Here is a 26,721-nt window from a genome sequence, read left to right as displayed (position 1 = left end):
ATAGATCTCTGAATGCATCATTTGAGTCATGGGCCTGGGGTCATTTTGCTTCTGAACTTCCCAATTATACAAACCAATATAGTACATTTCTTTTTCATAAAAAAATATAAATTAGTTTATGTTGGGGGTTTTATCACTGCAACTAACTATGTCCTAATTACTCACAGTGTTCCATCTACATTATAATCTTCCATTCATTTAAATTAAACAAATATTTCAGGGTCACCTCCAGCTGGACTTCATGTATCTAACACCATCCACAGCATCTTGGTGAGGATATTATGATGAACCAGGTGGACATGGTCTGGTCCTCATTTGACTCACATTCAGTGGGGGATGACTGACAAAGTGCTACAAGAGAAGAAGCAGCTCAGTGCAGAGGACGGAGCTGTCCACTTCCCAGATGCCATCCTCCCTTCTTCTGAGAACAGAACTTTCCACCCCTAGGGGGAACCGAATTTTGTTTACTTTCCCTTGAGCAGTCAAGTCTTTGGGGAAAGGTTGTGACCTTTCTCGGACTTGAGAAAGGTCACAACCCTGGGGTTGGGAGAGTGATTGGTATAAGCTGGGGTGGGAGAGTGATTGGTATAAGCTGATCCTAGTAATCTCATTCCTTTGCCAATGGTTTAATTTGGGCAAAGACGTGTGATAAGTTCCTGGCCAATGAGACACAAGGGAGGGAGGTCTCGGGGAGGGGGCAGGGGTCCAGGGAAGATTTTTCTTTGTTGGAAGTTGTCCACCTGTGATACTGCAGCTACAGCCATGGAGCTTATGATGGATTGGGATGGGCCTTAAGAGGGTGAGAATCTGGGTACCTGATGGTGTTGCTGAGCCTCTGAACTAACCTACCTTGGACTTGGCCTCTCTGGGCTTCCTGTTATGTAAAATAAACATGTCTAGGTTGTTTAAGGCCAGTCTCAGTTGGGGCATGTCCCTTGTTGCTGTAGGCACTCTACGGAAACAAGAGTGCTACACTGTGGGAGCATCTGAGTTGTCAGGGAAAGCTTGTTGGAGCAGCTCTGGATGTGAACGAATTAGCCCAGGACAGTTGGGGTGAGATGGAAGGGTCATCGGGCAGAAGACAGTGGTGGAAAGGAATTGGAGCCAATTCCTTTGAGATGCTTTTCATGGCATGAGTGTTTCTTACAGTGGTCAGCTGATCACCTGCTTCCAAATCCCCCGAGGTGGGAGCAAGTGGGAACAAAGATCGTTAAAATACAGATTCCTGGGTGACACCCAAGACTTACTGGGTCAAAAAACAAGTTCTTCTGAAGATTCTTTTTCTCACTAAAGGTTGAGAACCACTGGATTCATGACTCCACACAAGCTTTGGCACTGAAATGAGAATTTTAGAAATCTTGGTATCTGATACTAATGTGTATGAAAAGTACTGTCATCAGAAACTGTGCCAGTATCTTTCTGAGTATTACGAAGTATATTTTCTCTGATGTGTTTGCCAACCTTCATAACTGTTTAAAAAAGTCAACTGGCATTGAAATAATGTCCTAATACAGCTAGATTAAACACACGCTTAAATCACTCAGCCCTGACAGATGGTTTTTCTTTGCTAAAGTTGTCATTTCTTTTAGGAAGAGCTGTTTTTGGTCTGCTACTAGAGCCACTTGCCATCAGGCAGAGATGAACAACACAGGCGGCTATGCTGGCAGAGAGACAGGTAAAGGTGTTTCTCTCACTATATTGTGCGTTCTCAGCCCTGTGCCTTAAGATCTCAGAGCCAGCTTATGATGGTGTCACTTGTGCAAACCTGTCAATATTTCAACATGATGAACTGTGAAATTCATCCTTGGGCCCTCATATCCCGCCAATCCTATCCATTACCAAGCCTTCCAGATGCATCCCTCACATAGCTGTTCTAAAGTTCTGCCTTTTCTCCATGTGCACCAGCCCTGACCTGGCCACACGCATTACTCGTTCTCAAGTAGGGACAATTCTCCAACTCTTCTCTCCTTGCCAGGGGTCATTTGACAATACCTGGAGACATTCTTGTTTGTCACAACTGATTGTGTGTGTGCACCTGGCATCTAGTGGGTAGAGGCCAGGGATGTTGCTCAACATTCTTATAATGCACAAGATAGTTCCTCCTTCTCCCTTCAGCAGAGAATTATCTGGTCTAAGATGTCAATAGTGCTAAGTTGAGAAATTTTTGATGGGTCCCCCCACCCCTCAGGTCTTAGGTCAAGGTCCTTACTGACTTTTTTCATCAGTATAACCCCCACCCCGTCACTGCTTCTTGAATCCTGGGTACTCTCTCTTGACTGCATTTTTCATGATGCATTATTACAATTAGTTGCAATTTGCTTAATCTCTGTTTCCTCCACTAGGCTCTAAGCTGGATGAGGACAGGGATGAGTATCTATGGAGCTTGACCTCTCTACCCCCAATGCCAAGCATAACACCTAGCACATTGTTGTTTACAAAAAAATTTTTAAAATAATGAACTTACTTCATAAAAATTCATGCACAATCATGAAACACATGATTAGCATACAAAGTTGGACTATTAAGTTCATGAATGCATCCTAGAAAAAGTGCTATATACCACATTGCTGAATATCACTATTATCACCATCGAAGTCCTCCCCTTGGGAAGCTATGCACTGACACCAGCACCTAGTCCACCCTTCAATGCAATTTTGGAATTCTTTTTCTGGAATGGCCCTCAGAGGTGTTATTATATAAAGTTGGACAATTAAATTCACAAACGCATCCTAAAAAAGTACTTTGAAGGGTGGACTAGGGCTGACATTGGTACATAGTTTCTAAGGGGAGTACTTCAAAGGTGACTGTAGTGATATTCAGCAATGAGTTTGCAAACTTGGCTTTTTCCAGGATGAGTTTGCAAACTTGACCTTGTAGCTCCTGTGTCTATAAGAAAATGACATACTTGTCGAGATCATCTGAAAAAGTCCATACTACCAGATAGGAATGTCTTGTAGTATAAGAAAAGTGCAGCCAGAATATCATAATGTCAAAAATTCTGAGACTTTTTGGTCTCAGGATTCATCTATACTCTTAAATTTTATGGTAAACACCAGAGAGCTTCTGTTTAGGTGGTTTATATCTGTAAATATGTGTCATATTAAAAATCATACTGGAGTATTTTTGAAAAACAAACATATAAAAGCATAGATTCCATTAACCATCAGAGTGATGCCCATCTCAGCTGGTCCTTCAAAGATGGAAGCACTAAATGCTTCCATAGTAAGCATGGGCAAACTTGCTCAGGGCCACTTCTGGCCTAAATTGGACTGGGGGTTAGTGAGTAGGAAAGGAAGGTTGGAAAAAATGTACCTCCATTAAGTGACAAAAAAGACTACTGGCTTGGTAAGCCATTCTGAGACTTCTAGCTCTCTAACACACTGGGAGCCCAGGCAAACTTTTCTAACCATCAGAGCTGCCTGAGAGGAAGTGGGCCACCTCTGTGTGTGTGGTGAGCTTCCTGCATGTGGGAAGCTGGCTGCATGATTACCAGGCTCAGAGGGATGGTACTCAGACCTTTGAGAATAAGATGTGTAACTGTATTAAGTCAGGGAGCACAAACCCAGTGCCAAAGGGGGCAGATAGATCATGTAAATGAGTTACATGGGTTGAGGTAAGACAAAGGAGTCGGTGATCATGGCCAAATGGACATAGCCCTTATCGATTCCAACTGATTCCTGCCATGTGGGGACATGTGCTCAGTGAAACCAGAAATCTGTATTGTAAAGTAAAACTCTCATTTTTTATACCTTGGCTCAAATATTTAAAAAATAATAAATAAAAATAATACTATATGAAACAATTAAACACACTTATGGATCAATATGTCCCCCAGGCCACAAGGATTAAGATGAACTTTAGTGGTATTACTAACTTAAATATTATTTGATTCAAAGAGAATAACACCAACTCCTTATATCTTTTTGATTTTCAATGTGTCTTGACATCACATCTCATATTTTTACTCTTCAACCACAACATCAGAACTAGCACTCAATACATCTGACTCCAAGTCTAGTGTTCCTGTGATGGCTGCGTATACCGCCATATCAGAAGAAAGATCTACATTTAACCAGGTGGAAAGGGTAGAATAAATTAAAGATGGGCAGTGAAGGCAGGAAAATTAATCAGATTGGGTAAGCAGGGAGAAGGTTCTGGGTAGGAGGTGTGGTAGACACAGCTAGGGAAGCATACACATGGAAGACGGTCCATCTGGAACCACATGTGGGATCTCAAGTGAACAGTTACTCCACACGTGACTTCAATCTATTGGTTCTTCTCCTCCTTGATATATGCCAATGGATTCCTGTTTAACTTGAGCTAGTTTGAATGAGGTTTTAGTTACTTGCACTCTAAGAGTTCTTACTAATACAAAGCCTTAAGGAAGAGATTAAAAGTTTGCACTACTATAGTGTAAAAGGAGCCACAGACATGGCCATGGTCCAATAAAGTTTTATTTAGGATGGGCATGGTTGTGTTCCAATAAATCTTTGTTTACAAAAATAGGCAGTAGGTCAGATTTGACCTTCGAGTGGTAATTGGCCCACTCTTGCTATAGAATCATTCAGTGGGCTAGAAAAAGAGGTGTATATCTCTGCAGGGTGTCCTGATGTCGCCCATCTTTCAAGGCCTGCTCAGAGGTTATTTGCCTGGGTTGTTAGACTAGATGACCTTAAAGATCCCTTCCCACTATGAGATTCAAAGGTGCTAAAGCTGATTTTGTCTTAAGGATACAGAATCTCCACCTCTAATTCAAGCTATGTTTGGAATGAAACATGTCCTCCAACCATAATTACCAGCTCTACAACTGAGCATATGTTGATGGAAGCCTCAATTCATGGTGAGCCAGTTAAAATGCAAGGAAGGGACAGCTAGCAGATCTTTTGAGTTAAGAGTCCAGGCTGTTAATTACTTTTGTGAAAGAAATACATAAACATACAGATGGCAACTGTAGTAAATATGATCATCTACATATAAATATCAAAATCCTACACTCCTCAAGGCCTATCTCATATGCGAGATGTTTCTAGAAATATTCCCTGTGTCTCCCCTCACACTCCTCCAAACACAAACTCCCTTTAAAATCTTATGGTACATATTTCTTAAACAGTAGTTCTTATACTCAAGCATGGATCAGAATCCCTGGCTGTCTTGTCAAAACAACAGGTTACAGGAGCACAACCCCAGGGTTTCTGATTCAGTAGGTCCAGGGTGAGGACTGTGAGTCTACATTTTTAACAAGTTCCTAGATAATGTTAATGCTGTAGGCCTGGGCACCATATTTTGAGAACCATGATGGGAACTATAATGTAGTTACTTTAGCACTTATTTTATTTTTCTATCAGATTATAAATTACCTGAGGAGGGATACTACTCATGTCTCTATACCCTGGAGTATTCTTGTGGACACACACAAACATTTGAATACACCCATGGGGTGAGCTGAGGAGTTAAGTTTTAGGTCAGGATGAACTTGCTAGCTGTTTCCTACAACAGGTATTTCTTGAGCCCACAAGGAAGGTAAATGCAACAGATTTGTTCCTAAGAAGTAACCAGTACAGGAAATTCCTGTGGCTAACCCACACTGTAATAGAAATCACAACACAGTTAAGTTACCATTCTGGTGTAAGACCAAAACCCAAAGGAAATCTATCACGTGGTTATTCGACTTCCATTATATATAATGTAGTTACTGTGCGTGTGTGTGGAGGGGGTGTTGGCAACTGAAATAATAGAAATTCTTAAAGTCATCTAAATATCTTTTATAGGGAATTTTTAAAGAGTATATTGGGAATAAAAATTACCAACTTATGTGATCAAATTATAAGGGCTCACCTGGGGAAAGACTAATTCCCCCTGAGCAGTAGCAAAGGAAGCAGAGACCCCTCCAGTGATAAGTAAGACAGACTTGAAATCAGGGGAACAGAAGATCTGGGGAGGGACTCTGCAATGGGCTGAATTGTATCTCCCTCTCTGCCTCCTTCCCCCACATCCAAAATTCATATGTTGAAGTACGAACCCCTGGTACCTCAGAATGTGACATATTTTGACACAGAGTTTTAAAAGAGGTAATTGTTAAAATCAGGCCCAATCTGATTGGCATCCTTATAAGAGGAGGAGATTAGGACACAGACACGCATGAAGGGAAGACCACGTGAACACACAGAGAGGAAACGGCCACCCACAAGCCAAAGACAGAGACCTCAGAAGAAACCAGCCCTTCCCACACCTTGACTTTGGACTTGTAGCCTCCAGAATTGTGAGAAAATAAATTTCTGTATTGAAGCCACCTAGTGTTTGGTATTTTGATATGGCAGCTCTAGCTGACTAATAGAGACTCCAAATCATTATTTTAAGTAGTATAAAGCCACCAGGGTATCAGGACCACACAGTCACACTGGAGTAGAAAGTGCCCCAGCCCCAGCCCCAGCCCCACTGTCTCCTGCCTATGGGTCCTAACAGCCTCTTCTCCCTGCTCATCCTATACACAGTAGCCAGAGCAATGGCTTTTAAATGCAAATACAGTGATGCTTCACCCCGACTCCCACCACCTCCAGTGGCACTTAACACCATTCAACAGCTTCACTTTGTTCTTGGGAGAAAGCCAGATTCCTTGCCATGGCCCACAAAGTCCTGTGTGATCTGGCTGCTGCCAGCCTGGCCAGCCTCGTCTCAGACTCTGCTCCCCTTTGGCAGAAGATAGCAGCCTCACTGGCCTTATCCCTTTTCCCTCCAAAGCCTCCTGCTCCCTCTCCACACAGAGAGATTCACACTCCAAAACAGACATGCCACAGATGCCTCCAGCTCAGCTGGGTTACACATCCTGGAAAAGGCACTCCCTGGCTGATAGCTTTCAGCCAGGAGAGGTCCTCACTGCACATACCCCCTGCCCTGGTCAAGGTAGCCATTGGTGGTAACCATTTCAGGAGTAGCTGAAAGTGTCCAGAGCATTGAGCGAGGGTGCCTGTAAAAAGAGGTACACAGGAGGGTCTCCCCTATCTAGTCATTGACGAATCCTGGTGATGGCAACGTTCATCTGGGAGTTGAAAAAGGAGCTGAAAGGTGAAATTCTGGGCCTGTCAGCCAAAACAAATCACCTGCTCTGATGGGCATGATGAAAGGGTTCTTTCTTTTTGGTCTGGGTGGCTCATGCCTTTCCAGACACAAAGTGAAGAAGTAAAGCCTCTATCTTATAGTTGCCGTCCTGTGTCTCTGCTCATCATCATGTAATTATAGAGATCGTGCTTCTGAAATGACATGCTGAAACACATGATTGGATGCATGGCCCAACAGTGGGGTGAAATATTTGAAATTAGGACAGCTGTCTATAAAGATAGTGGACAATGAATGGATTCTTTTCATCCTGCCCCATTTACCTACAACCCAAATAATGCTGGATTTGCCTTGTGTTTGATTTCTTGCAGAGTTGCATTAAATTTTAATGATTGAAAGAAACACAGCTAGCAACCAAAGGTAATAAAAAAAGCAATTCAAATCTTTCCTGGCTCTACTCTCTTAAGAACAGCCAAGGGATTACTTACTAACTAGCAAAGCAGAGGCTAACTTGGAGACTTTCACATTCACTGACTCACTTGGTGGCCAGTGAGTAAATGCAACAGATTTGTTCCTAAGAAGTAACCAGTATAAGAAATTCCTGTGGCTAACCCACACGGTAATAGAAATCACAACACAGTTAAGTTACCATTCTGGTGACTTATACTCAGAGTATGCGTCAGGTGAGGCAAGGATCACCTCACCTATTTTTTAGGTGAACAAACTGAGGCTTTGAAGAGCTGGGCCCAGAGAAGCTTTCAGCTTGTTTAAGGAACTTTCTTGTCTGTACACACACATATGTAGGTCTCTTTCTGACATTCTTTGCCCTAAAATATTCTCTTTTTTTTTTTGGTCCTGGCACTAACAGCAGCAAAAATGATTATTGCAATATAACTTCAAGAAACCCCAAGAGATTTATTAACATTTGATTCCCAAATCTCAGCTAAGTGTGGCATTCAGACGAGAACCAGGCAAATATCAAAGAAGCACATAAGCATTTTCACTTGCTGAGCCTGTCTTAGCTAGACTAACGACTCAGAAAAAGAGAAAAAAAACCCAAACCTACCAGAATACCTCACTTCTAGCCAAAGAGGCATTGTGTCCCCAGTTGACTCCAGGAACCCTGGTACAATAATTAACATGTGGCCAAACTCATTGGCACGGGACAGATTTTCAGAAGAGAAACAGAGAAACCCCAAATCCCACTCGCATAAAGGGCATATTGACACTATCTGTTGAAAAGAATACAGATTTCACGGCAGATAGCCGGGCAGAGAGAAAGCAGAATTTTGGCTATGGAGGAAGTAGGTGGGGGGAGGAGTAGACTTCTCACCTATCTGAAAGCCCCTTATGTTTTCCCTAGAGCAATGTCTAAGTTTGTACCTTCAAGTGGACTTTGCTTCTGGCTAAGGAGCATTTCCCACAGCACTGATGTCAAAGACCCACAATAATCTGGGTCAGCAAACACATTCCGGTTGTAAACAGAAGGCTTCAGAGAACTTCTGTGGGCAAATGAGCTGTGGGTGACACCTAGTTGTCCCAGACTCATGGGCAGTCTTTGGACCCGGGGCTTGCTCATAGGACAGAAACTGCCTCAGCGAGGGCAGCAGCCTTCAGATCCAGAAAGCCCCTAGGAGAAGGTGGTCTGATTGTTAGGGGGAAGAGAATGGCAGGGGAAACAAGGCTAAGAGGCCCCGTTACTGGCTAAGAGGTCTGAGAGGAGAGGAAGAAGATGGTGGATGTGAGCACAGGGATTCAGCCCACTCGTTCTCAGCCCCACTGCTGGGCCTGAGGTCAGAAGGGGCCCCATCAGGAGATGCAGGACAATCCCCCCTGCATGTCAGACAGCTCGCCTGTTTGTACTTCAGCCTGGAGATACATGCAGAATCCCCACGTTACAGCCCAATAGAGGGACCACAAAGATTGCCATAAATAGAAAGTGTCCCGGTCTTCCTAAGGACAAGATGTCCTAAGGCTTCCCTGAGTTCCTTGACACAAAAGGCTTTTCCTGAGTGACTGTACTGTAGTGACACCAGCTTTATCCTGGGGTCACTTTTTGGCACCCACCACACCCCAGGGAAGACCTGGCTCCAAGAACAAAGTCCTAAATCAGCACAAACAGATTACAAAGTCCATGCATCAAAGCTCATGTTTGTTGGTGCACTTATTTATTCGTCAATATTTACAGGGTAAAATTTCCACGTGCTGAGGATTGGGGATACACTAGTCATATTTTCTAGCCTTTGGGAATTTATAATCGGATGGGAAAAACTGCAACAAGTAAATAAACAAACAGAATGAAGAAAATGAAAAAGAGGTCAGGATAGGCAATGTGAAGGTAAAATATTTCAGCTGAGGTGGCAAGGAAGGCAGGGAGCCAGCCATGGAAGACCAGGAACACGAACAATCCAAGTGGATGAATGGCACGTGCAAGGGCCCTGAGGCTGGAAGACATGATGAGTTTAGGGAGGCCAGTGTCGCTGGAACATTAGGGCCAAGGAGAAACTCACACAAAACAAGTTGGAGAAGACACTCTCCATTCAAGAACTTTTACAAGTGTTGTTACCATTGAAACAGCCCCTTCAGGTAAGCAAGGCTGACAGGATGGACCCATAGAACTGATAAGAATGCTATTCTTAGAAGTTACAGAGTTAGAAGGAGACTCATGATTTGAAATCAGTTCTTCTGTTTCCACACCTGTTTAAGGGAATACACACACATATACAGGACGGCCATAAAGTTAGTGTGCAATTTAAAATAGACAACTATTTTACACCCTGTATAATTATACTTGGTACAATTAAAAAATATAAAATAAATAGCCCTTAAATACAATGAGTATCAACAAATACATAAACCTGTATAAACAACATCTTAATCCAGATGGCGTGCTTTTCCATTACTCTAGAGAATTTGCTGCAACCTTTTGTGATCATTCACTCCTCTCCCAGTCAAAGGAAAACTCTGTTATGATTTCCATCCACATAGATCAGTTTTGCCTGTTCTTGAACTTCACATAGATAGAATCATACAGTAGGCACTCTTTTATGTCTGGCTTCTTCTACTAAGTGTGTATCTGAGATCCATTCCTGTTGTCGCATGTATCAGTAGGTTCTTCCTTTTTATTGCTGAGTTGTATTTCATCGTGTAAATGTAACATAATTTGTTTATCCCTTTGTCTATAGATGAACATTTGGGTTGTTTCCAGCTTTGGGCTAATATGAATTAAGCTGCCAGAAACATTCTTTTTTTTTTTTTTTTTTTTTTTTTTGTTTGAGGTTTTTGGCCGGGGCTGGGTTTGAACCCACCACCTCCGGCATCTGGGGCCGGCACCCTACTCCTTTGAGCCATAGGCGCTGCCCTGCCAGGAACATTCTTGCATAAATCTTTTTGGAGATATATGTTTTATCTCCCACGGGTAAATATCTAAGAGAGGTGTTGGTAGACCATAGGTAGGTGTTGAATTTTTATGAAACTATCAAACAGCTTTTCAAAGTTGTACCATTTGCATACCCACAAGAAATGTATGAGAAAATTCAGCCATTTGGGTGGGTGTAAAGAGATGGTTTTAATTTGCATTTCCCCAATGACTAATGATGTTGAGCTCCTTTTTATGTGTTTATTGGCCATTTGTATATGTGATGTATCTACTTAAATTCTTGCCTATTTTTACTGATTTTAGTGTTCTAAGAAGTCATTGCTTTCCCTCAAAGTCACAAGATATTCTCCTATTTTTTTCTTAGAAGTTGCATAATTTTAGCTTTTAGTTTATTTAGAACTATGATCTAGCATCAGTGTATTGAGGTAACAGGGTCCTCGTAAATGTACTAGAGAAATGCTCATCAAATATAAGGGCTCTTTTATTTTCATTTTATTGTCTAGTTTTTATTGTGGTATAACTTATATACAGTCAAGTGCACAAATCTTAATTATATAGCTTACATATATCTTAATTATAACTAAGCTATCTTACATACAGCTTAATTATATAGCTTACACTTACATACATCCACTTAACCACATTCAGATCATTTAAGGACCCCTTTTTAACATCAAAATGTTTTTTAGCCTCTCTATATTAGTATTACATTTAAGTAACACTTTGGGTAACTTTGGCCATATTGAATTTTCTCAAACACATGTATTTGCCAGGTATTATGCACCTAAAGTGAGGTGCCACATGAATTTGTAAGCTCCAGCAATATTTCTATGGTTCTTCAGTGGTCTACAACTTGCCAGGGCAGAACAAATACACCATAACCAACTGACACGTGATTCTTATCTGCAAGGAGCTTATAGTCTAAGAGGTACACTAAGAAATGCTCATGAATGAACCAAGTTGACTTATGGCCAATGACCCGTAACCAAAGGGCCAGGGACTTCAGAAGAGGGAATAAAGTCACTTTAGGGGAGGATAGGAGGGAAGCTGGACGGAAGAGTATTTTAGCCTAAAGGTGGCTAGGATTTTGATAAATGAGGGTAATTGCCAAGTGAAAGGAATCGTTTTTAAAAAAGTGCCTTTTTTGGCACATAGTTTCCACTGTGTTTCACTTTATAGAAACACAGTGGAAACTCATTTCAGCAAAAAGGGAATTTGTTGGTTCTTATAACTAGGAAGTCTGGGGCTAGCTCTCGATGGCTGGATAGGGGCTTTCCTATATAGAACTATGACTTTCTCTGTTTTTCAGACAGCTTATTCCTGTGTCTTGGACAATAATGGCCACTGGTATTCCCAGACCCTCTTCTCCTGAGTTCAGCAACCTCAATGGAATAAATACTTCTCCCCAATATCTCCCTAGCTCCTTCCAGAGAATACTCTGGCTGGCTAGCTGAGGTCACGGCATCCTCTGGGGGAGGGGCAGACTACCACACTGACAGCCCATTAGTACTACAAGGAGATAAGGGATGTTCTTGCAAAGAATTAGAAGGAGGAATAATAAAACATGCTGTTCAGACACTTGGCTATCACTTTAAATTCAAAAGGAATGTAGGCTTTGAATGGGGAAATGTTCACAGGGAGCAAAGGTAGAGGAAGCATTTGCATGGAATATAACAATATTTCTTTCTTAGATGGGAAAGTCTCTGGTCTGAGTGTCATTCCTTGCAGCCCAAGAATTGTCTACCCAACGGATCTCAAGGCAGCCTTGTGCACACTGGCATTTGTGGTCACTTGAGACAAGCCGCAACATACCAGAGTGTGAATTATGGGGTGTGCTGAGTAAGAAGCCAGTACCAAGAATGGAAAGCTTTCAGGCCTTTCCAATGATCTTCTCTATCATAGTCAAAGTAAACCCTCTTGTGATTACAAGGATAAATGTGATTAGGAGTAGGCATTTCTTTGTCATCATTTTGGATTGGAATCTCAAAGTTGGAAGAGATCTTAAAGGTTGTCTAGTATAGGGGTCAGCACACTGTTTCATGGGCCTAATAACCCTCCTCCTTGATTTTTGTAAGTACATTTTGATTTGTCCACAGCCTCATTGATTTGTTTATACATTTTCTATGGCTGCTTTCACTCTACAGAGACTGTGTGGCTTGGAAAGCCCAGAATATTCACTCTCTGCAGAGCCCTTTACAGGAAAAGTTTGCCAATCCCTGGTCTAGTATGACCTGCTCCCTGCTCAGTCAGGATTGCCTTCTCTAATTTTGTGCCTGACTCATGCCTAGAATCAAGAGATGATATGTAGAAAATATTTGGATATTACGTCACATGTAATAAAGTATTCCTTAAATGGTAGCTGAGAAAGGCCTGGGTTATCAATCCATGACCTCTGTTCTTTTTTTCCAATGGAATGGTCAAGAGGTGACTGTATCTTAACAGTACTATGTGCTGATTGATTTGTATATTTAAAAGAGTTTTTCCCAATACAGTGTATTCAAATGTATTTGAACTGTGTTACTTAACCACTATTAATCCTTACTGTTTCCCATATGCCAGGCACCACGCTAAACATCTTCCGCTCAGAGCTTACCCATCACTCCCACACTGAGAGGCAACTGCAGCTTGGGGGTGGCTATTAGCAACTCACTGAAGGCTGCACAGCTAGTAAGGGTCAAGCTGGAGTGCGAACCCCCGCACTCTGACCCTACAACTCCAGCTCTTATCAAATATACTACCTTGGAGGCTTCCTGATTTGGTAACCTAGTTTTCAAAGTATCAGTTGACACAGCCCCAGAAATCAGTATCAGATAACACCTGTGGGTGCAGTGGTAGAAATCACCACTGCAGCTCATCCTCCCGCACCCCTCCCCTCCACTCACACCAGCACCACTGCATCTGGCCTGCCTCCCGCGGCCTCCAGATTCTCTGATGCATCAGGCATGTGTTGCTGGGGAGATCGCCCTAAATAATGCACAGCTCTGGTCGAGTCACCACTCCTGAGTCCTCATTGGCAGTCGACTGTAACACATACTCTTTAGTGTGGCATCTGAAACGCTTAAAGATCTGATCCTTCCCAACTACCAGCCTTTTCTCACCATTCACCTACTCGTACTCTGTACAATAAGGCACATGGGACCTCTGAAATATCTGTTTCTTTATTTCAGCCTCCCCTGCCTCGCCCCCCAGTTTCTAGGCCCAGGACTCAGGAGTTTGTGCTTAAGGGTGGAAGGAATGCTCACCCCAGGGAAGGAATGACCAAGCCTATGTGGAATGCCCTCTTTCTCTCAACTACTCTACCTAACAAAAGTTTGTTTCCCCCTCAAAGACTAGGTGGAATGGAATGTGCTCCACAAAGCATTCCCAGACTTCTGAAGAAATCTGACCTGGCTTCCCCTCCCTCTCAGCCCCTGTCCCAGTTTCCCAAATGTCATGGTCATATGTGTTCATGGCCACCCCTCTGAGACCCTGGAAGGAAGCAATCCGAGGTCAGGTTCTTTGTCCTGTGCATTCCTGATCCTGAAGTGTCTGGAACATCATCACCACGCAGATAGGGGATTCCTCTCATTGCCCGAGTGAATGAGTAAATAGTGCTGTGATGTCACCTGCAAGGCCAGTAACCCCAATCCCTGCTTTCCCCCGTGACCACTGCACAATAAAAGCTGGGGAAGATGGTGAAAAGAAGGAGCAGGGAGGAGAAACAAGGGGTCTCAAAGTGAGATCCACCTGATGTAAACACCTGTTCCCCTGCTTCCTGGCTCCTGTGACCTTGTCTAGGTGATTTGCTTTTAAACTTCCATTTCTTTTTATGGAAAATGGGTATATTGGAGTGTTCCTCATAAGTTCATCCATTCACATATTCATTCCTCATATTCACTCAAACCTCCATCACTCATCTTAAGTTTCAGATTTGGAACCAACTATTTCTTCTCTGGGCCTCAGTTTCCTCCCCTGTAAAACAAGGGTAACATTAGTGTCCCCTTCAAAGGACTCCTTGAAGGATAAGCAGGCGAATGCAGGTGAAGTGCTTTTAGCCTGTGCTCATGAAATGCTGCTACAAGAGTTCAATGCTGTGCATCAACTAACATGTCGTTTTGGAGGGCTCAGCAGAGAACGAAGTAGTTGGAGTCTGTCTCACAGCCATCATGAGGCTTATAGGCAAAAGGGAGTAAGAGGCAACAATGCCCAGGAGCTCATCAACAAAATAATTACTGACCTGGGTAAGTTCTGTGTAGAAAGGTGAGAGTGAATAGAACATAGGTGCTAGTCCTTAAATACAGACTCAGGGAAGGCCCATGCAGGACTGCTGTAAGGAGTAAATAAAATATGTAAAATATTCGCACTCAGATGGATTATAGCTGGAGAAGAATGTCTGTTGATAGGAGGAAGAGGAGAAACATTAGTCCTAGGCTAAGGAATATCTGATGCAGGCTTGCTTCTCTTTGTTTCTAAAATGCTGCCTCCCAGGTTCCTTCTCCCCATGTGTAACAGGCCTGCCTCTGTTTCTGTCCTTTGAAAGGGGATTTATGGTCACCTGAGGTTTCCGAGCCATATAATCCCGACATCACAGGTAATTCTCCTTCCAGAACAACTCATGCTAACTGTGAAAATATTTAATTTTACGGTTGCTTTAGACCATCATCAGACAAGGCAGGGCTGGGATCCCTGGGCTGTTTCGTATCTCAAGACACAGGAATAGACCTCAGGCCATCCCTGCTCCTGCATGCTGAGCGCAGCTCGCAGCAGGGAGATTGGCACTTGGCAGAGTGTGCTTCAGGTGCTTAAAATAGATCAACTGTGTCATTAGACTATTGCAAGGCAGTTGTTTCATTGGCCCTGCTGGTGCTGGTGAGGGCAAGAGATAACAGCCCGTGGAGAAAGACCTGTGCTTTGCACAAAGTTAAGCAGATGTGAGGAAGAAGCTTTGGAATTGATACAGGTAGTGGAACATGGGATTCTGGCAGGAGGGCCGGTGGGTCTGTAGCACAAGCGAGCACAAGCAGTCACCACACCCAGGAGCAACAGGCAACAATGTGGAGCCTGTAAGTAGCCCTTGTCTGGCTGTTGACATACTTAGAAAAAGGGCTGGAGAGATCTAGGGAGCTGGGCAAAACCCAACAGCATCCTCTGAAATAGGGCCCATCCATACTTTCATTCAGATACAAAACCAATATGTGGAGCCAACTCTGATGTCTTCCTGCTGTTCCTCCCTGCCCCTAGCATGTTTCAAGTCCTTCCACCAATCTGGCTACTCTTTCCTGGACATGCTTCCATTTCATCTGTGGGTCACGACACCTTTGTAACAATGAAAATACATCCTGCATATCAGATATTCATAATACAATTCATAATAGTAGCAAAATTACAGTTACAAAGTAGCAACAAAAATAATTTTATGGTTGGGGGTCACCACAACATGAGGAACTATATTAAAGGGTCACGGCATTAGGAGGCATTAGGAAGGCTGAGAACCACCACTCTAGGTGATCACTGTCCTCCCTGAACACGGGTCTGCAGAGTAGTGCTCTGACCCCCTTCTGTCCACACAGCCATTTTTCAGCAGCCCGTGTTGCTCAGTTGCTTTTTTCTTTCTTTTCTTTTCTTTTTTTTTTTTTTTTTGAGACAGAGTCTCACTATGTTGCCCTTGGCAGAATGCCCTGGCATCCTAGCTCACAGCAACCTCAAACTCTTGGACTTCAGCGATTCTCTTGCCTCAGCCTCCCAGGTAGCTGGGACTACAGGTGCCTACCACAATGCCCAGCTATTTTTTTGGGTGCAGTTGTCATGGTTGGTTAGCAGGCCAGGTTGGGCTCAAACCTGCCAGCTTCAGTGTTATGTGGCTGGCTCCCTACTCACTGAGCTATGGGTGCCGAGCCTCATTTGCCTCTTTCTAAACTTGAGATCAACCCCTCTCCTCCAACCTCTACTCCAAAGGCTGTCATGACAGATGTCCTAAATATTGGGAAGTGACAGCAGTTGAAGAGGGGAAGAGTTCAAACACCAGGAAGCAGAGGAACAGGTGTTTACACCATGTGGATCTGACTTTGAGGCCTCCTCAGATTTAGGAGGCAGAAATAACCAGATAAGGTGACAGACTGCAGATAGACCAGTGGAGGAAAGGGAAATTTCCCAGAGGATTACTTTCTTTTTTTTTTTTTTTTGCAGATTTTTTTGGCCGGGGCCAGGTTTGAACCCACCACCTCCGGTATATGGGGCTGGCACCCTACTCACTGAGCCACAGGCGCCGCCCCCCAGAGGATTACTTTCTAATCACTGCCTTAGTGACTGGGTAGATGGAGGGCCTATCAATCAACCGGGACCATAAAAATTAAAGCAGGTTTTATTTATTTATTTTTTTAAGATAGTAAGTTTATTAAATTTTAGGTTTGTATTTGATGTGCCTTGGGAATACCAGGTGAGCATTTTAGCAGATGGTCAGAAAGATGACCCTGGAGATCAGGATTTTTCCTAATGAATTAATTTATTAAGTATCTTCTGGGTACTTACTATATGCCAGGCTCTGAGCTTTACTTTCTATGAACTATTTGCTACCCTGGTTTCTTGCAGAGGAATGAGGAAAAATCTGCCTTCTAACAGAAAAATTCTGTTGGCATTATCTACTTCCATAATGACAGAGGAAAGGTCTTGAGTAGCCATATAGGATCACTGCTGTGGCCATTGAGCAATCACTTCTTAGCTGGGGGCTCTCTAAACTGATCTGATGGCTATAGAGCTTCTGTTGTTGACTAGATGTCCTTAACTAAACCCCAGGACTGTCTGACAAGTTAGAACAATCTCTGGGATAGTTCAGCCTCTGAGGATGCCTTCTTTTGTGCCAGATGAGATACCCAGAGCTGGGATCAATTATCCAGAATTGCTCTCCTTTGCTCTGTGCCCCACCCCCCACTACTAGATTCCCCGGAAACAAAAATGACCTCCAGGAGACAGGGGGGCAGGACAGTGTTTGCCCCACCTGTTTGTCCAACTATGTCCAACAGGATATGATATCAGCCTTCTGGGAATGGGTCTGCTGGGGAAATAGGACATGCAGCAGGGCTTTGCTCACTTGGAGAGGACTTCAGTAGCATGGCAGTGTTAATTGCTAACTCTAGATAGGACTTTCTCCCATAATCATTAACAGACACGTTGCAGTCTCCTCATCTCTGTGTGAAGATACACTTCTCCGTACTATGCTATATGGATCATCTATGAGACTATAGTGGCAGGGTAACATAAAATTACCATGCAGTCCTTGGGAAATCTAATAGGAAGTGGTGGTGACCGTGGCAAACCAGAGACCAGCATGTGTATGTGCCCTGACAAAAGCAAGCAATCCTGTTGACTGCTGTCACAAAGAAAAATAGTGTCAGGGTTGCAAGATCTTCTAGTTTTGTTTTGTTTTCAATAAAAGTGAGAAATCTCATTTTTAATTTCCCATTGATGGTAAATAATCCAAATTCATTAAAAACCCGGTAAAGAGCAAATAAGACGTATCCATCCCATTACCCTGGGCATCAAGAGGCAAGTTTTGCCCACCTGTAGGAGCCATGATGGTAAAGATCTCCAGTATCATGCCTGGTGCAGAGCCGGTGTTCAATAAATATTTGTTGAATGAACAATGAACAATCCAATTCTTACTCCCATGTTAGACATTCCCAGGAACTAGGCAGATTGAAAACCAATACCATGATGTAAATTCCCTTACACTATTGAAATACTACAAGTTATGATTAATGGCTCGAATGGGTGTGAGGTGGGGAGTGTGTTTTTGGAAACAGATTGACTGTGGACATATTAAGTTACCTGTGGTCCTCCTACGTGGGGACCTTCTATGTGTGAACATGTTATCTTCTGGTTCTCAGGAACAGGATCCAGCTCTGCTGGTCAGAAATGGTCAAATTAGGGCTTAAACATCAAGCCTCGATAGTTAATCTTTGTGATATTTGTACTTAGTAATTAACAGTCAGAAACCTACTCTAGCCATGGGGAGTGGCTGATATTCGGGGGAAGTCAAAACACAAAGAATTCTTCTCTCTGAGGAGTCATTTCCTCAACAAACACCATATTATGAATGGAATTGTGTCCCCTCAAATTCATATGTTGAAGTTCTGACTCTCAGTACTTCAGAATGTAACCATATTTGAAGATTCAGAATTTACAGAGGAAATCAAGTTAAAATGAGGTCATTTGGGTGGGCCCTAATCCAATGTGATCGATGTCTTTATCAAAAAGGGAAATTTGGACGTGGAGCTACACAGATAAAGACCCTGTGAAGAGACACAGGTCCAAGATAGCCGTCTACAAGCCAAGGAGAGAGGTCAAGTCAATACTTCCTTCACAGTCTTCAGAGGAAACCCTGCTGACACCTTTGGAGTTTTAACCTCCAGAGCTATGAGATAATCCATTTCTGTTGTTTAAGCCATCTGATTTATAGCACTTTATTATGGTAGCCCTAACAATTTTGTTTATTTATTTATTGAGACAGAGTTTTGCTTCATTGCTGGGCTACAGTGCCAGGGCCTCTGCTTAGCTCATAGCAACCTGAAACTCTTGGGCTCAAGTGATCCTCCTGCCTCAGCCTCCTGAGTAGCTGAGACTATAGATGCCTGCCACAATGCCAGGATAATTTTTCCATTTTTAATAGAGATGGGGTCTTGCTCTTGCTTAGGCTGGTCTTGAACTCCTGAGTGCAAGCAATCCTCCCACCTTGGCCTCCCAGGGTGCTGGGATTATAGGCATGAGCCACTGTGCCCGGCTGAACAACACATTTATTTTTATATGTTTTATGTACACTTGATCCTGTGCTATGTATAATTTTAAGCAAATCACAAGTAATTTTATTTTTGATAGCAACTCTAGGAGAGAGGCACTATTGTTAGCCCTCCCTATTATTATCATTAGAGAAGGTAAGTGACTTATCCAAGGACACATAGAAAGTAACTAAAATTTGAACCCATTAATCCAGCTCCAGTCTGTGCCCAGTCTTAAAAACTACGAGAAGAATTTATTAGCAAAATACCTACAAAGTCAAAGGTGCTTAAGCACTTTTTTCTGGTTGTTTTTTGTTCTTTTATAATGGTATTTGGCTAACGTTGGTTAATAGCCAGTTGTTGACCATTCACCACAACAGATTCTATCTCAGCAAGATAAAGCTTTTGCCAGAGAAGGAAGTTGGAGTTCAGAATTGATATCGCTTCCTTTACGTAATCCAAGTGCTCTTGAAATCACATTGTGATATTCAGAGATGTGTTAGATTCATTTTGGATGACTTTAAAATTGTTCCTTACATTATTCCTCTAACTTCTGCCTCCCTCTCCGCCCCTTAGCCTCATGTTATCATCTGTCAACAACTGCTTCATTCATTTGGGCAGCCTGTTTTAAAACAATCTCTATCCTGGTAAGTAAATAAACACTTCCATTTTATTTGTTTTGCAAATTTAGAATTTCTTGAGAGGGCATCCTAGTGTGTTCTTGCTCATAATGGATCCTGTTTGTAAGGAATGGAGCTCCTCATCTGGGCAATGGCATTAGCAGAGGAAGGTCACCCCGCCTCTTGTGCTGGGTGTCTTCTCTTCTGATCTGTTCCAGATCCATTCTGCCCTCTCTGAGTTCCCTAACTGTTCCAGATCCATTCTGCCCTCTCTGAGTTCCCTAACTGTTCCAGATCCATTCTGTCCTCTCTGAGTTCCCTAACTGTTCCAGATCCATTCTGTCCTCTCTGAGTTCCCTAACTATTCCAGATCCATTCTGCCAGGGTACTGGCATTGTACCCTGGGAGTCTGCTCATCATGGGACTATCAACTGCCTTTCTTGCCCTCTGGCTCCTGGTTGGCCAACGGGGACTACCCAAAGCAGATCCCAGGAAGGAAGGAGGGAGGGGTCAGGATATTTAAGCCCTTGGCTCCTTCCTTGCAACTGGGCCAGGTGCCCTCTGGAGCCAGGGACCCCAGATTCTGTCAGGCAGCCTTCACCCCACAGCTGGCAGGGTCTCTGGGTCTTGCTGGGGGGATTTGTGTGGGCGGGGGGTAATGGGCCACTGTTATTAGCCTCTTGCAGGTGAGTACCCTTGCTTCTCCTTGTGTGTTTCTCTATAATGTTCTCATGCTCCACAAGAGTCCTCTATTGTAACTCCGCCTTACTGTTCCCCACTAGAGCCTTGACTGACAGAATCCTCCCCTTCTCCTGTACCCTATAATACAGTCAAGTGCTAGGCTATGCAGTCCTTTTTTTCTGAAGGATATTTTCTTTTATTTCTATTCTTACAACTACCCAGATCCTGGCACTTAGCCCTTCTCTGAACTAAGGCAATTGTCTGTCACATAGAACCCTAACTTCCTGTCTTGCCCATTTTGACCTATGCCATACATGACACCAGGTTAATGATCTTCCTGAAGACTTCCTGAAAGCTATAGCTTTCCTGTGCCATACCCCGCACTGGCTGCAATACGACCAGAGCAGGCTAATTTTCAATCAGAGGGTTGGTTTTTATGATACCATCATTTCAGAACTTTGCTTTACTCAATGGCCAATTCAACTTCAGGCTCAGCTCCATTCGCCAAGACTCAATGCCAGTGAGTTTCTCCCCTTATTTCACTTAATCCTCATAAGTACCCTGCACACTGGCATTTTAATGCTCACATTTTATACAGGATAAAATTCAGGCTCAGAGACGTGATCAATTCTGTCCATGATTACAGGGAGAGTACCTGATAGATACTGAGTCTGAACTCAGGAATCTATAACCCTAAAGCTCAGGTACTTATTGCCTCAGGATGTGGTACCACTTATCCCAGGACACCTTTGTGTGGGTTATATGATTTCTCAATATTCTCATCAACAAAACAAAGTTGACTCCAAAAAAGTAATTTGTTAGCATGACAATCCATGCTAAAGACCAAAGAAAGGCAGAAAGGCAGGAGGAAGCCTAGGAAATGAGGGAAAATGGTACCCAGTGCCCTTGTTCATGCTGTATGTGATGCTTGCCAACCTCGAGGATGAGCCAGTTCTGGGTTTCATACACTGGAAAGCCATAGCTTTCGGGAGCTCTGGGAGTTGTGATCCAAATGAGGAACATGTCATTTTATGGGAAAGAGGAGTAACTCTGGTGCTTAGGGATCCCAGCATACTGAGGCACACCCAGTCTCCCCTGGCTTTGGAATTCCCGGGGCCAACATGGGAACTGGAGACTTGAACAGGAAATAATCTAAGACTTAGTGTTGCCTTAGAGTGTTCATATAAGATGGGTGGTACTCCATGGCTTAGGGACTGGAGGAGAGTGAGTGCTTTGGATTCAACTCCTTCCTCACTCTGTGGGCTTAGGAAAATGGCCAAAGTACAAACCTGAATGAAGAAACACTGCAGACCGTATTACTGCCAGGGGCTGCATGCCACAGCTCTTATGGAGTTTGCTATCTGGTGGGAGATGAGCTTCAGTGCCGTGATCAATGGAGAGTGAGCAATGGCAGAGGCCAGGCTCTGAGGGAACAGGGCCAGGGTGTGCTAGAAGCATGCCTCAGGGGCACAGGAACTGGACTGGGGCTGGGGAGCGTGAGGAGGCCAGCCTGGGTGAAGTGTGCTGGTGGGGAAAGGGCTTTCCAGGAGGAGGGAACAGTGCTGGCAGTGTTGGTGGGGGCAAGCCCCCAGAGGGAATGGGAAGAGGTGATTGTGACCAGGACCCAGAGAATAGTGCAATTCATATGAGGTCTGGCAGGCCTTGCTGAGGTTTTTTCCTCTCTCATCCTAGGAGCAGAGGATCCGCATTTTAGGCAGAAGGTGATGCAGACGGTGGATCTGGGAGAATGACTGGAAGTAGCTAGAGTGGTGAAGGAAGATCAGTTAGGGGCTCCCTCAGTAGGCCTAGAGACAGATGGCAGAATTAGTTTGGGAGGGTAAAGAGTAAAGAAAGGCAAGAAGCTGGAGCCACCCTAGAGCAGGCAAAGAGGCAGGGTTTCCTTTTCTTCCCCTGAAGTCGTTCACTCAAGGAGGGTACCCACTAGTCTGAGCCCAGGCCCCCCTGGCCTGGCTGTGCTCATGCCTGGGGTGTCTGCTCCCTCCTCAAGTCGCCCTCTCTCCCCTCCTTCACTGAGTCCGAGGGCCAGCCCGCACCTGCCGTGTTCTCCCCAGGTCTGCCTACCACCCCACCCCATCATCTCCCAAATTTCCTCTTTGTCTCAGCTTCCTGGTTTTTGGTGAACTAATGCTCAGTTGGATTTCAGAAAAAAATTCTGATGAAACTGAAATTCACACTGAAGAGTCACTGACTGTGCACTCTCCTGTTTTTGTCATCTGAGAAATGGATTTTTATTAATAAAAACAATTTACATAGGTTTACAAAGCGATCTCTTATAATCTCATTTAATTCTCAAAAATCATACTTCAGATACACTTCTCAATTCATGATGAAGGTAGGACATCCAAGAGGTGGGCTGACCTGCTTGCTACTGTCATGAAGTCAATAATGACAATAGTCACACTGACTGCCAGAGTAATCATGGCAGTGTGACCAACCCATTACTGACATGATCCCAGCCCTGGCCACAGCCAAGGTCCACCCTCTGCATACTACATGAAATGGTAACATTTGGTCCCATTCCAAGCTAACGTATGTCATATTGTTTCACGTTGCATCATTTCCATTTTTGGAGATGAGAATGGTCTCATCTAATTGGATGAAGATCACACATCCAATGAGTGAAAAGAAGAAAACTGGACCCAGATTCCATGCTCTGAGCTCCACTGACCCTTATTGCTACCCAAAGACCAGAGCCCTGTGCTCTTCTCATGAAGGGGAGTTTTTAATAGAGTTGACCCTTTAACAGCACAGGTTTTAAATGTGTGGGTCCATTTATATGTGGATTTTTTTTCAGTTAAACATGGATGGAAATTATAGTAGTCAGGGAATTCGACTGGGAGGGCTGACTTTTGATATATACATGGCTTCTTCAGAGCTGGCCGTGGGTCTTGAGTACACATGGGGGTCCTGGAACCAATCCCCTGTGTATGCTGAGAGGGACACTGTGACCTCATGCTTTGTCCTACTTCAGTGGTGACATCTGAACCATTGATTAAAAATTGCTCTCACTGTCATATATGCTAGACATCCAAGTATCTTTCCTAATCTAACAACTAACCGCATGACTTGAAGTCACGGAACATCAGCCATCAGATTTCCCCTGTAGAGCTGGAGTAATAATACTCATCTGTCAGGGCGGGTGGGAAGTCTGGTGAGATCAAGCAGGGAAGTGCTTAGCATGGTGGCTTGGTGAAGAATAAGGATCAAATACATGGAAGTGAAAGAAATACTAAGGAAGAGCTCCTATTCAGGACAATTTCAGGCATGAGGATCAAGCTAAAAATTTCACATCTTAAAGGACAGTATCTTTGCCTCCTGCCGGCACCAAGTTCCTATGACCCTGTGACCTGTCCCTCTTCTTGGGAGGCCCAATTTCTATTCTCTCCCTTTGCAAAGTCAGGGTTGGGAGGAACCTTGAAGATGTCTCAGTCCAGCCCCCAACCCTAAGTTTGTCCCCAGGCACCTATGTAAAGAAGCACTTCCACTCAGGAGGGACTCTGACTCTCAAGACGGCCAAGCCATTCTGCTCTGTTCATTTCCCACGATTTCTGTACCATACACATACCCTCCCTACTTGGAAAAAGTATATAAGGCCAGGATGGCATTTTTGGCAGTCCTCACCTCATCTTCTGCAATGTTCTATTGGTCATTATTTCTTTAAGAAAAAAAAAAAAGGACAACCTCCGTTTCCTTCTTTCAGGGAATACTCAGTGTTGCTAACTGCTAACAGGACAAGATTTCCTTAGGATTCCAGAGAGAGAAAAGGGCAGATTCAGTTGCTTGTTTCCTTTCTTACTTCCTTGAAAAATAGATGAGCCATCATTCTCTTCTGTCACTTAGTGGGAAAGGACTCCCAGAAATACATTTTGTTTTCCTAGAGATAGTGAGAAGTGACAGGCAATTTACATCTTTATTTGCCTGAAAACATGCAAATGCAAACATGTGGCCTACTAGGTGATAGGGGCTACAGGATTTTGCTCTTTTCCTGAGCCTGCTAGGAAGCCAAAACACTATTCCAGCCTGTCAAATCAAGAGACAAAATTCTTTGGCTGTAAGAGGCAGAGGGAGTCCAGCCACGGTGGCTTGCTTAGCCTAGATATGTAATACACAAAGGAAGACAGCAGAGAGATGAGTCATACAAATATATAGTAAATAAATATATTTCATTTTCATCTCAGTGGCTTTTACTTTGTTTTTTCTTTTCTCTATGCCAACAGCCTTGAAATGGTTGTGGTGGGGAGGAGAGGTAAGGAGGCAGTGGTTTTGACAGGACACAGCCCTAGTAAGGTCCTGATGTTTCTGGTCTTACTGCTCAGCTCTAGCTCTTTTGGAAAACAAACAAACAAACAAACAAACAAACAAACAAACAAAAAAACCAACTTGTAGATTCTTTGATTAGAAGGTTTCTAATTCACCCCCTATCATTTTACAGATAAACAGTCTGAGATGTAAAGAGGGGCATGGTAACAAAGTCAGAGATCCGGGAAAGTGTATGTTTGTAGAGCTCCTCGGGTTCAACAGCCCCACCTGAGGCTGGAATGACCCAGACAAGCCAAGCTAGTCAGACAGCCGGAGAGGGAGACCTGAAGCCTGACATGCGGCCTGGGCACCCCTGCTGGTGCCCATGGTCAAAGGCACTACACTGAAGAGAAACAGACCGTGCCTCTTGTACTTCTGACTGCATTCCCTGCATTGCATTTTGCGGAGGCCTAACCTGGCAGCAGAATGTCTGTTCCTAGGGCTGCAAGCAGTTGCTGCCTTTGGCATCTTAGAGCCCTTGGCCAAACGCTGTTCCTTTTCTCTTGTTCTCAAGGAGGGATAACCAGCTTCGAAGTATGTGGTGAAATCAGCCTGGAGCCACCGGGTGCAGGCACACCGCAGCTGGACTTCTCACAATCTCTAGATGCAAACGTGGCTTTTTATTAAACTGCTGTCTCCCATCCCACTGCCTGCCCACACCCACCAGCCCACCTGCCTGCCCGCCTGCAGGCCTGTCTCCCTGCTCTCCCCAGCTCCGGGACAAACAGGATCCTCCACCGTTTTCTAGATGTGTGAAGGGAGGTATCCTCAGGGACCCCACCGTCAGACAATGGCCACAAGACGCTTCCTAGGCCTCCCAGGCATTGCTAGAAGGAGCCAAGCAGTTTCCCCAGCACAGGCAACCGGCGCCGCTGATAAAATATTGGCAACATGAACACGAAAAGCCAGACCCCAAAGCTGTCTCTCTGCCTGGGAGCACAGAAAGCCCCCCAAAGGAGTCTGGGGGTCATGTGTCCAGAGATGCCAGGTTTCCTTCCTCCTTCCAGGCAGCCCCAGCAGCGCAGGCTCCTGCACCTCCCGCCCCCACCCCTGTTCCCATGGCGAAGGAGAGGAGGATCCACTTACTGCTTGTGTTCATGGTGATGTCTTCGCACTGGGTCTTTCATTCAATACGGAGGCCCGGGTTGCTTTTTAAATTTTCCGTTCTTCGAACCGCACTCATCACCTAGGGGTTGAAAAAGGCAGGCCAGTGCCAGCTCTGTATCCTCAGGTGCTCTCCCTCTGCTGTCCCTTCTCGGACTGGGCTGGAGCCACTGGCCTTGAAGGCGACTGGACTAATTGGCGCAGGTGTGAGCAAGGTGGAGGGGCGGGAGGACACGGGCGCCTCTGTCCTCCTGCTCCTCAGCCCCGGATCCCGGGCCGGAGCGGGGCTGGCAGAGGCTGCTCGCGCGCACCCCGGACGATTCCAGCCCAGCGGCTCCGGATCCCAAAGGGGGTGTGGACCACAGGGAGGCAGGGCGGGGGCAGCGCGTCCCCGCCCGGCCTCAGGGAGCAGCGACCCGCCCCGGGACCCACCTCTCGGCCACCGTCGGGAGCCAGAGGCTCCTGCCCGGGCCCCTGAGACCGGTTCATGAATCCTGGTCCTCGTCTAGGGTCTCGAATTCCAGGGCCAGCAAAGCGAAATAGGGGAGCTCGACATCCATGATGCGGGCTCTCGGGTTGGCAGCGCGGGGGGCGCGGCTGCTCGCTGCTGCCACCTGCTGGACGCGCCGGTGCGTGTCCGAGACCCCGCCCCTCCGGGCTTCTGCCTGGTCCTGGGGTGTGGTGGGGTCTGGACCCACCCGGTGTCCTGGGACCTGTACCGGGGAGCTTGAGCTCTGGTTTCCTCTCGGTCGGTACTGACGTCTAAGGACTCGAAGTTAAGAGGAAAGAAATATCCTTGGGAGGGGCTGTGAAG

The 26,721-nt window shown here is 44.7% G+C and overlaps 1 protein-coding gene across 7 annotated transcripts in view; it reads right to left on the bottom strand.

Moving 5' to 3' along the window:
• ABLIM3 (actin binding LIM protein family member 3) overlaps nt 1-26,505 on the bottom strand; it is a 109,593-nt gene extending 83,088 nt beyond the window's left edge. For 6 of the 7 annotated variants that reach the window (XR_008375166.1, XR_008375167.1, XR_008375168.1 and 3 more), the window contains exons 1-2: nt 26,340-26,505; nt 25,890-25,989 (exon numbers count right to left, since the gene is read on the bottom strand). Coding sequence is in view for 1 of the 7 variants with exons in the window: in XM_053566155.1 (XP_053422130.1) it covers nt 25,890-25,902 (13 nt within the window). In the remaining 6 variants the exon portion in view is untranslated. Of the gene's footprint in view, nt 1-25,889; nt 26,271-26,339 lie in introns of those variants that run through there. The other variant, XR_008375171.1, reaches the window with a different exon arrangement.
• Between the last annotated feature and the right edge of the window lie 216 nt (nt 26,506-26,721).

Source organism: Nycticebus coucang, chromosome 17 (assembly GCF_027406575.1).
Source record: "Nycticebus coucang isolate mNycCou1 chromosome 17, mNycCou1.pri, whole genome shotgun sequence".
Classification (NCBI taxonomy): Eukaryota; Metazoa; Chordata; class Mammalia; order Primates; family Lorisidae; genus Nycticebus; species Nycticebus coucang.
This window is presented reverse-complemented; position numbering and strand designations above follow the sequence as displayed.